Here is a 12,108-nt window from a genome sequence, read left to right as displayed (position 1 = left end):
ATTTTGGTCAATGACATGAGACAAAGTATATGTGAACTGCTGTATGAAAAGTGAATTTACTCTGTAAATCTTCACCCAAATCCTAATTAAAAAAATAAATAAATAAATAAAAATTAAAAAAAAAAATGAGTTATTTGCACACTAACACTAAGCAAAAAGAAGACAGGGAAAGGTGCACAAAAAGGTACAGACAAAACAAGAAAATACTTTCACATACAAAACATACATACATACATACATACTGCATTATCAGTAACAACAAACATTAATCTACAGACAGATACATAGGCAGACAGGTAAAGTGATCAGGTATGAGTAAGCAAAAGGGAATGTGTAAGTTTGTCAGATGTTATTTCTACATACATATTTGATATGCTATGTCTATATATATATTATATATATATAATAGAGCTATTAGCTCTATTTTTAGGGGGCAAAGTTATGAAAATTTCTCAAAGCCAAAAACCTTGAAGAAGTGACTTGCTGGGCCCATGGGCTTGGCACCATGACCTCAGGAGACACCAAGCTCAACTGGCATAACATACTGTATGGTCATTAACTGCAACCCCCCAAAATGGCTCCCAGACTCCATCTCGCATAGCCACACTCATAAGAACTACAAATCATTTTCTTATCTCCCGTTGTCACGTATTCCCCTGCTCCCACCATCATGTATTAACCCTATAATGTATTAACCCATCCTTAGAACAGTTTTTTAAGCCATAAACCTTGCTAACAGCAACATCTTATCAGAACATACAGAGATGGTAGTCACAGGGCACCTGTAGCCCCCTCCTGATTGGAACCCGGTGCTACCAAGTCTGAAACCAGTCACATAGCCTTCCATTCCCAGTCACATAGCCCCCATCCCCAATTCCTCAAACTCAGGTATAAGTATCTCTGAAAAGTGGGAGGGGGTTAGCAGCGGTCATCTTGTATCCATTCCAGCCTGCTGCCGCTGTACGCTGAATTGCTAGCAATGTTTGTAAGCCTGCTTTCTTTATCTTTTTTAATCCTTTCTCTCCCTATTCTTTTTGTTTCTCTTCTGAATAAGCATTCATGTCTCTGACTATGCCTCCTGGGAAGTTTTTCGGACTTTTCCTACCTACTCAGAAGGAAGTTTTAACCTCCTTGGAAAATTCGTACAATACATACTACACAAAAAGACTGCTCTACTTCCTACTTTGGTGAGTAGCAACTGGGGTCTTTAAAGCTTGTGAGAAGCCATCTAAATGCAACAATTGATCTCTCCTCATCCAGGGAAAACAAGAGTGAAGAGAATCAAAGACACATGGAACCAATTAGTCCAAGGGACTAGTGGACCATGAGAAACTCAGCTTAGATAACCCTGAGACCAGAAGAACTACATAGTACTCACTTACCACTGGCAACCACTCAGAAAGAGATCAAAATTGTAGAACCTGGAGAGAGTGGGAGAAAACTGTAGAAAAATACTCAAAATCATAAAGAAGGCCATTATTAATGGTCTGATTTAAAAAAAAAAAAAAAAAAAAAAAAACTCCTTGCCATCAAGTCAAACCTGACTCATAGCAACCCCACTGGGTTTCTAAGGCAGTAAATCTTCACAGAAATAGAATGCCCCATCCTCCTTCCACAGAGTAGCTGGGGGTTTGAATCACCAACCTTCTCGTTAGCAACCAAATACCTTAGGCACTATGCCACCAAAGTTCCTTAATGGTCTGACAGAGACTGGTAAAACCCCTGAGACTATCATCTCTAGGTCCTATGGGCCTGGAATTAAACTCACTCACTCTCATAGCTTAATTTCCAGACACACAATAGACAGGCCCACGAAGTGATCAATTACACCAGAGAGGTACATGCCTTAGAACAATCAACCATGGGAGATCAGAAGGGCAGTATTTTGCAGGAGGAGAAAGCTTGGATCGCAGGAATGTATACGAAAGAAGGACACAGGAAAAGGTTACCACAAGGAAAAAGCGGGAAGAAAGCTGTTAATTATGGGGATTGAAATCAACATCATGAAACAAAATATGTATGAACTATTGAATGGAAAACGAATTTGCTCAGTAAATTTTCATCCAAATCACAATTCACACGCAGATATATAACCAAAAAAAAACCCAAACCCACTGCCATCAAATCAGGTCTGACTCATAGCGACCCCTCCTTAGGTTTCCAAGGCGGTATCACTACAGAAGTAGATTGTCCAACATTTCTTCCAGGACACAGATATACACAAACACAAAATGGCTGAGGTAGACAAAGGGAAGCACCAGGTAAACATCAAATGTGTACCTCAATTTTCTCTATTGTTACTTTTCCATCTGAAATATGATCGTTAGAAAAATCAACTACTCTAATTTTCAAAAAAAGTAACACTACTTTCCTAGAATAGTTAGCATTAATATGTGTCATATATTAAACTGTATGCCTAAAAAATATGTGTTGTAAATCCTAAACTCCCATACCATTTGGAAAGAGGACTTTGTTATGTTAATGAAACATTATCAGTGTAGGATATGTCATAAGCCAATCACTGTTGAGAGCAGATTAGGCACAGAGAAAAACCAAATCAAGCTAATGCCATTGAGTCAATTCTGACTCATAGCAACCCAATAGGTCTATACAATTGTTGTTGTTATTGTTATGTGCCATCGAGTCAGACCCGACTCATAGCGACCTCTCCTTGGGTTTCCAAGGCAGTATCACTACGGAAGCAGATTGCCCCATCTTCCTTCCGAGAAGTGGCTGGTGGGTTTGAACTGCCAGGCTTCTGGTTAGCAGTCAAGTGCCTTAGGCACTACGCTACCAGAGCTCCCGGTCTATACAGGAGAACGGCCCTATAGGGTTTCCAAGGCTGTAAATCTTTCCAGAAGCAGGCTGTCTCATCTTTCTCCCTCAGAGCAGCTGATGAGATCATACCGCCAACCTTTTGGCTAGCAGCTGAATGCTTTAACCACGCCACTACCGGAGTTCCTTTAGGAACACAGAAGGAAGCACAAACACAGGGGAAGATGTACTCCAGGGAACTGAGGAACAGAAGCTAATGACTTCTTTAGAGCTGACAGAGAGAGAAAGCCTTCTCCTAGAGCCAGGGTTCTGAATTCAGACTTCCAACCTCCCAAATTGTGAGAAAACAAATCTGTTTGTTAAAACCACTTATGGTAATTCTACTGTTATAGCAGCACTAAGAAACTAGGACACTATCCAAAACAAACATTATTTTCATATCTGTATCAAGTGCAGTGCGGTGAATTACTTGGCACAGCTTTTCTAGTCATAGTCTTTGTAACTCACACGGAATTACTGGGTAGAACACCACACAAATAAGGTGTATAGAACTCTGATGTAGGGACTGGTTAGTTTTGTCATTTTGCCAGGCCTAAAATGAGTCCTCTTAGAGGCGAGAAGGGATCTCACTGCCATAAAGAAACAAGAGCTAAGGGTGAATCAGAGTGTGTTCTTAGACCTGAGATCCCTGCACTGGACCTCCTTGGCAGAGACGTCCAGCAGAGACAGTTGCAGTGGAACCAAGAGGCACAAGACAGAGTGGTGAGTTTCCCTGGCCCACAGATCAAGAAAGCTGAGTGCTCATGGGTAGGAGGCTTACTGACAGAGTGAGATGTACCCAGGTGCTCCTATCAGCAGAGCTACAAGAGCTTTCTAACACTTGCCCAAGCAGGCAGAGGTCAGGCTGAGAGGTCAAAGGTCAGAGAGGCGTGCCTGAGGGAGGGTACAGCAGAGAAGAGACTGTCCTCATTGAAGAACTATATTCTGAGTGTGTTTCTGAGCCTGAACTATAGCCCGTTACTTCCCTAATAAGCCCCATAATCTGAGCATCGTCTGTGAGTTCTGTATGGCCACTGCAATGAATTCTTGAACCCAGTGAGTGCCATGGGAGGGACAGGTGGTGTCAGAACTGGTAAAAGGCTGGAGGATGACGGCATGTCTGGTCTTATAGGAATAAGCCTTGGGCTGCTACTGGTGATTCTGCCTTCCCCTTGCGAAGTTGGAGGAGGTCAGAAGGCGCCACCTCCATGTCCTTTTTGCATCGAGAGAGTCCTGACCAAAACTTTTACAATACTAGAACATATGTATAGCAAAAGGGATTATTATTGCTAATACTTTTTATAGTGGAACTCCTAGAAAAGGAACACAAGGTAAAACGTGATGTATCAGGATTATCCAGGAATATAAGTCCAACTTAATGTAAAAATATTTTATAATATTTAAATATTGTAACATCTAACTAGTACTTTTCATTAAAGCACTTTAAATACATACAAAGGAAAAAGTGTAAACTTAGGGTAATGGACACCCAAGTACAGTGAGAGTACTTCAAGGGATATACAAAATAATTCACAACAGTAGAAGGCAAGTAGTAGAACTTTTCCCCCTACAATCATGACAAAGTTCATGTTCACAATATGACATTGGCACCCTCATTCATCACACCCATCAGATGGTCCTGTACTGCACACTATACACAAAGCATAAAGCATCCAGAGGCAACACAGCAGAGCTTAGGGATACTTTCACTAGTTTTTCATTTTTAATTTATTTTTAATGGAAAAAAAAAACTTATTTTAATGAATCCTACTTTAATTGTATCAAAACAAGTAGATTTACAGGTAATTTAGGGTGGAAGGTGGGAGGGATTTCAGTGGTAGAATTCTCATCTTCCACACTGGAGTTGTTGTTGTTGTTATGTGCTATCGAGCCGGACCCGACTTACAGTGACCCCTCCTTGGGTTTCCAAGGCAGTATCACTACAGAAGTAGATTGCCACATCTTCCTTCCGAGGAGTGGCTGCTGGGTTTGAACCGCCAGTCTTCTGGTTAGCAGTCAAGTGCCTTAGGCACTACGCTACCAGAGCTCCCACGCTGGAGACCAGGGTTCAATTCCAGGCCAATGTATCTCAAGTGCAGCCACCATCTACAGTGGAGGCCTGTCTGTTGCTACGATGCTGAACAGGTTTCAGTAGAGCTTCCAGACTAAAAGAGATTAGGAAGAAAGGCCTACAATGAAAACCCTATAAATTACAATGATCTGATTCCATTGTACATGGGGTTGCCATGAGCCAGGGCCCAACTTGCAGCAGCTAAAAACAACCACCTCATTCGTACAGTCATAGGTGATGACAGAACCATGCAAAGGAGGAAAAGCTCGGGTAAGTGTATAGGGCTATGTATAGGCAATAAAAAGCAGAACACAGAAAGGAAAAGTGGTTTTACAAAAAAAAAAAAAATCACACAAAGAAGTTCACGTATTAGAGAACATGATAATAATGCATAGTAAGTTACAAGAAAATGGCAGAACTAGTACTTATTCTAGTAGGAGATCTTCATCAACTCTTACAAAACTAGATAAAGAGGATAATCTTACCATAGTTAAGAAAATTAGCTAAAAGATTTGAACTTATCACAACCCTCCAAAATAAATTTGTATCACTAATGTTACTTGATAAACTTGAACTAAAAGTATGAGCTTGATTATAAAAATCACCGATAGTAAAATGCCATTCAAAAGTTTAAGACTTAAAAACAAAACATAAAGAACTATCTTGATATTTAATGAGAATTTAAGTGTTCTAAACTGTTAATAAATAAAATTAAAATTTATATTTTCTTTTTATCTCCTATTTTGTGTACCCACCACTCAGTTTGTCAGTTTGTCGTACTGTGGTAGCTCACGTGTTGCTGTGATGAGAGAAGCTATGCCACTGATAATTCAAATGCCAGCAGTAAAGTCACCCATGGTGGACAGGTTTCAGTAGTTTCCAGACTATGGCAGACTAAGAAGAAGGACTTGGTGGTCTACTTCTGAAAAAATCGGCCAATGAAAACCTGATGAATAGCAACAGAATACTGTCCGAGTTTGTACCTATCCCCCCTGAAAAAGGAGATTGAACAGAATGCAGAAATTATCAAACAATATCATTAATATCATAAGCAAGTAAAACTTTGCTAAAAATAACTCAAAAGCCATTCCAGGTCCATTGACAGGAAACTGACAGAAATTCAAGTCAGATTTTCAAAAGAGGACACAGAACAAGGGAAAGCAGAGAATACCAGAAAGATATTTAAATGTGTTTTACTGATTATGCAAAGGCCTGCAACTGTTTCGATCAAAACAACTGAAAAACACAGCATCAGGATTGGAGAAGACTCATTAACAACCTGTGACATCCAGATGATACAACCTTGCTTGCTGAAAGTGAGAAAGACTTGAAGTGCTTACTAATGAAGATCAAGACTACAGCCTGCAGTATGGATTATACCTCAACATAAAACAAAAACAAAATTTCTCACAACTGGCCCAAAAAGCAACTCACGATAAACGGAGAAAAGATTGAAGTTGTACAGGTTTTCCTTACTTGGATCCACGATCAATCCCCATGGGATCAGCAATCAAGAAATCAAACAACATACTGCACTAGGCAAATCTGCTACAAAAGAGCTCTAAAGTATTAAAAAGCAAAGATGTTATTTTGAAGATTAATGTGAGCCTGATCCAAGCCATAGTATTTTCAACAGCCTCGTGTGCATGCAAAAGCAGGATAATAAATAGGAAGACCTAAGAAGAAGTGATGCATTTGAACTATGATGTTGGCAAAGAATAATGACTGGCAAAGAATATGAACTGCTAGAAGAACAAAGAAATCTGTTGTGGAAGGAATATACCCAGAATGCTCCTTACAAGCAAGGATGGAGGGACTTCATCTCACATACTTTGGACATGTAATCAGGAGGGACCAGTCCCTGGATAAAGACCTCATGCTCTGTAGAGGGTCAGTGAAAAAAGAGGAAGATCCTCAATGAGAAAGACTGATACAATGGCTTCAACAATGGGCTCAATCATAGCTACAATTGTGAGGATGGCACAGGACCAAGCAGTGTTTCATTCTGTTATACATAGGATCACTAGGAGTCAGAACTGACTTGAAGGCACCTAATGTCAACATTATTTCTACTTTTAATATATTTCTCATGTTCAAAATATACTGGCAGAGTAGTGATTGTGTGTGGGATGTATGAACGACAGAAAAATATTAAAGATAAATTTTTAAAAGTTTTTATGTGATCAAAAAGGTTTACAAAATTCTAGCTTAGGATTCAGTCTTTCAATTTGATATGAATGTCTGTTATACTTGAGAATGTGCCCCAAAAGTGAAATCCTGATTTGGTATGCAAAAATATTAATGTTCAACTGTTAAGTTACTTTAGGCCAAGGGGTTGTTTTATGTCAGTGCTGTCACAACCCCAGTACAGCTTTAGCACCTAGGAAACAGTAGGAAATAAGGTATTTCCTTAAAAGGATTTATTATGTGAGATTAAAAAATAATTCAATTTACAAAATTTTAACCTATATCCAACATTCTAGTAACACATCTCACCTGTGATATATCCCTATATTTTAAGTACAATTAACTGTCAGTTTCAGGAAGACCTATATTTCTTACCTTTTTGCCAGATAGCAAATCTTCTCCAAGTAAGTCATCTTCAAGTTCACTGGGAAGAAAAAGAGACATATCAGTATATTATTCCTATCATACAATTGCTTTGTCATACTAATATTTAAACTGGAAAGTCTGTAGGTCACTGAGAAATTTTCCAAGGGCTTTATGGTTTGAGTACTTTCATGTTAAGTATGCAATACTTCCTTTTTCTTTATTATAATGAAATCATATTTTCAAGTATAGGAAACTTTTTGCTTTTAAGTAGGAGGAAGCTTTGCTATAGCAGGTGATTTACTAGATTTCTGATCTTAGTTTCATACTTCAATATGAGATCTTAATCTATTTGTATCTGTTAAGTAATGAGTAAAAAGAAACTATAAGTAGTATCTAATCTTTTTCTTACTTCTAAAAACATGATGAAATACAAAAAGATGTTCAGCATCATTACTAGTAAGAAAAATAATAAAAGAATGTCAAGACTATTTGACACTCATCAAACTGCAAAAACTGAAAAAAGAAAATGTTAGTAATTATATGAATATAAAATTAAATCATAATAACAGAACTGTATGTTTAACATGGAAATCAGATCAGTCAATTGCAATTTTTTCCCAACATGTTTATGTTTTAAACTAGTTTTCTCACAATGGAAACAGAAAGTCCTTGCAACATATGGCTATCTGAAGAAAAACCTAATGCTAAGCATCTTCTCTAATACATAATAGGGCTGTTTTAAGCAACTCTGGTGCATCGTGGTTAAAGCATTCAGCTACTAACCAAAAAGTTGGCAGCTGTGAACCCACCAGATGCTTGACAAAAGAAAGACGAGGCAATCTGCTTCCATAAATATTTACAGCCTTGGAAACCCAATGGGGCAGTTTTACAATGTCCTAAAGGGTCACCATGAGTTAGAATTGACACAATGCCAGTGAGTTCAGTTTTGGGGTTTTTTGTTGGCTGTTTTACCGCATCAAAAACTTTAATAATTTCTACTATGTTAAACTAGCTGGGAAAGAGCTACAAATGCAAATCACGATGCTGAAGACATTTCCCTTCATATTTATGTTTAATTATTTTCTCTTTTGAGTGATAAAAATGGCCATTACTGGATTGTATTTTTAATTCTGAGGAAACTAATCTCTTAAAAGCAAAAATCTTCAAGGACCTACACCTAGAAAAAGGAAACACAATTAGACTACGATTCTGGGTCCAAAAGCCAATGAAAATTTAACTGCACCAACCGCTGTTAGTAGAATTGCTACTCTTTTTTATAAGAGCTCTGATTACAAACTCTATAGGTTTTGAGAGATCCACACCACACTACTTTCCCCAACATCTATGTTTATTTTTAACATTACTTTGGAGAAGACTGGGAGCTCTAGTAGCATAGTGCCTAAGGCATTTGCCTGCTAACCAGACAGCTGGTGGTTCAAACCCACTAGCCATTCCTCGGGAAGAAGGTTGGACAATCTACTTCCACAGTGATACTGCCTTGGAAACCCAAGGAGGGGTTGTTATGAGTCCGATTCGACTCCTTTTTCTGCAGAAGACTTAAGATCTTCAGTAATGCATACATCAACTTATAACAGAAATGCACATTTTCTATATGTTATTTTTAAAATCTAGAAACAACAAATCATTTCATTCATGTGCTAAAGATTGTTTTTAAAGTTATCTAAGTAATTGGCCCAACTCACACAGCATTAACAAGAATGTAATGGCCCTTTTAAAAATTTATCTTGTACTGATTTGTGTGAGACAGTTAAAAGGAAATAATACACAATTTCTTCCAACATTTTAGATTTATAAATCATCTATCTAATCATCTTTCAGACACAATATGTATATTTTCAGAGCTATAATCATCTTCCAGAGGGAAGATTATATATATTCACAATAAAAGACAAATTAGCCCCATTTGCTAATTTGATACTAGATGACCAAGAAAAATATGACCACTCTCTCTGAAAACAAATGCCATTCTATAAGATTACAGGTAGTCTTCAATTCACAGCTCTGTTGTAAGCTGGTTCTGATGTAAGTCAAATACCTTTTTGCTTTTTAAGTTTTCATAGCCTGCTATATAGCAGTTATGAACAGTAAATCATAACATTGGACATCCATGAGTAAATATCTAAAAACGACAGATCAGTAAATTACACAGTACAATATTTTATGTAATACATATTACTACAAGATAAAAATAGTCAGTCATAAGTACAGTTTGTCATTACTCTAACATATCATGAGTTGAAGACTACCTGTACTTCAAGTAACTAAAAATGGGAGGCAATATCATTTTCCCACAAGACACTAATTGAGAAAAATTCTTAAAACCATAATAAGAACTAGTGTTGGTAGTAACACAAGCAAATATCTGTGAAGTATTTGTGCCTTTTCCTGACAAGTATATGGAAATAAGAAATCAACCTTTGATAACTAACTCATTAAAAAAAAAAAATTTTTTTTAAATGACAAATCAGCTTCAAATGAGTAAAGTATGACAGAAGATGGAGAATAGTATTTGCTTCTGTGCCTAACAAAACAAAGGCAAGAAATAACGTGAATAAATTCCCATCGCTTTTCCTGATTAATCTGTACCTCAGTGCAACCAAAGAGTTTATATGAGTATAGCAGCTAACACACAAAGAAGTAATGATAGAATATTACAATTTTAATTATCTAATTGGCTACGTTGTTAGTTACTGTTAAATCGTTTCTGACTCATGGCAATTCCATGTGTGCAAAGTACAACTGCTCCCTAGGGTTTTTAAGGCTGTAACCTTGATGAAGTAGATCTTGTTAAGTAGATCTCTAAGCTTGTCTTCAAGGCGGGTTCAAACTGCCAGCCTTTGAACTAGTAGTCGAGCATTTTAACTCTTTGTGCCACCCAGAAACTCCAACTGGCTGATAACATCATAAAAAGAAGTTAACCAAACTTATATACTTCCTGATGAAGGCATATACCATGGAAGATGAAGTTATGCCCCTCCTTCTTCTTGTTAGGTGCTCTGAATCAACTTTCACTCACAGTGACCACATTATATCAGAATAGCATTTCCTAAACTGTAATCTTCATGGTAGTAGATCACAGGCCTTTCTCTCATGGAGCCACTGGGTGGACTTGAACCTCCAGCCTCTCAGTAACCAGCCACCAACCCCTCCCCAAATTCAAATCTGTACCTGATCAACCTCTAGATCATTAATTTAGAGGAAAATACAAGGGATGGAAGAATCTAAGGGGATGTAATCAATAAATATAGAAAGTCTTTAAGACAAACCACTTATTTATTTCTTCAACAAAAATTGCAAGCATTAAAAAATAATAGGAAACTCTATATATACAAATCAATCACAATATATAGACATTATTTGGATCCAAATTCAAATTATAAAAAGGTACATATTCACACTCTCTGAATTTGTGTATGTGAGTATATGTGTGTATGTGTGTCTATGTTGTTGTTGTTAGGTGCCATCAAGTCGTTTCCGACTCATAGCGACTCCATGCACAGCAGAACGAAACACTGCCCAATCCCGCACCAGCTCCATGATCCCTGTCATATACTTGAGCCCATCATCGCAGCCACCATGTTAATCCATCTCGTTGAAGGCCTCCTCTCTTTCCTCGACCCTCCCCCCTACCAAGCATGACATCCTTCTCCAGGGAATGGTCCCTTTTGACATGACCAAAATAGGTAAGAAAAAGTCTGGCCATTCTCACTTCCAAGGAGCATTTCGGGTGCACTTCCTCCAGGACAGATCTCTTAGTTCTTTCAGCAGTCCATGGTACTTTCAGCATTCTCTGCCAGCACCACAACTCAAAAGCATCAACTCTTCTTCGGTCTTCCTTATTCACTGTCCAGCTCTCACATGCATACGAGGCAACTGGAGAAATATCATGGCTTCTGTCAGGCGTACCTTAGTCCTCAAGGCCTCAAGGAGACATCCTTGCTCCTCAGCACTTGAAACAGTTCCTTCACTGTTGACCTTCCCAATGCTACGCATCATCTAATGTCCTGAATGCTGCTTCCATTGGCATTGATTGTAGAACCAAGCAATGTGAATTCTTTGACAACCTCAATCTTCTCTTCACTGTGATGCTGTTCATTGGTCCAGTCGTGAGGATTTTTGTTTTCTTTATATTGAGATGTAATCCATACTGCAGATTGTATTCTTCAACCTTCATCAGTTAAGTGCCTCAAGTCATCCTCACTTTCAGCAAGCAAAGCTGTATCATCTGCGTATCTCAGGTTGTCAATGATTCTTCCTCCAATCCTGATGCCACATTTTTCTTCATATAGTCCAGCTTCTCGGATTATTTGCTCAGCATATGGTTGGGCAATCCTACTTCCGTAGTGATACTGCCTCGGAAACCCAAGGAGGGGTCGCTATGAGTCGGGGCTGACTCAACGGTACATAACAACAACAACAACATAGATTGAATAAGTGTGGGGAAAGGATACAACCCTGATGCACTCCCTTCTTGATTTTAAACCATGCAGTGTTCCCTTTTTCCATTTGAACGACAGGCTCCTGGTCAAGGTACAGGTTCCTCATGAGTACAATCAAGTGTTTGGAAATTCCCATTCTTCTCAATGTTATCCATAATTTGTCATGATCCACACAATCAAATGCCTTTGCATAGTCAATAAAACACAAGT

The 12,108-nt window shown here is 38.3% G+C and overlaps 1 protein-coding gene across 1 annotated transcript in view; it reads right to left on the bottom strand.

Annotated features, from left to right (window-relative positions):
* The window catches only part of RBM33 (RNA binding motif protein 33), a 205,479-nt gene that overhangs the window by 144,210 nt on the left and 49,161 nt on the right, over window positions 1-12,108 (bottom strand). Inside the window, exon 5 of the mRNA XM_042782629.1 lies at window positions 7,448-7,496. Coding sequence (XP_042638563.1) covers window positions 7,448-7,496 — 49 coding nt within the window. The remainder of the gene's footprint in view (window positions 1-7,447; window positions 7,497-12,108) is intronic.

The sequence above is a fragment of the Orycteropus afer genome, unplaced genomic scaffold (genome assembly GCF_000298275.1).
Source record: "Orycteropus afer afer isolate SDZICR_OR568_19922 unplaced genomic scaffold, OryAfe1.0 scaffold00396, whole genome shotgun sequence".
Taxonomy (NCBI): Eukaryota; Metazoa; Chordata; class Mammalia; order Tubulidentata; family Orycteropodidae; genus Orycteropus; species Orycteropus afer.
This window is presented reverse-complemented; position numbering and strand designations above follow the sequence as displayed.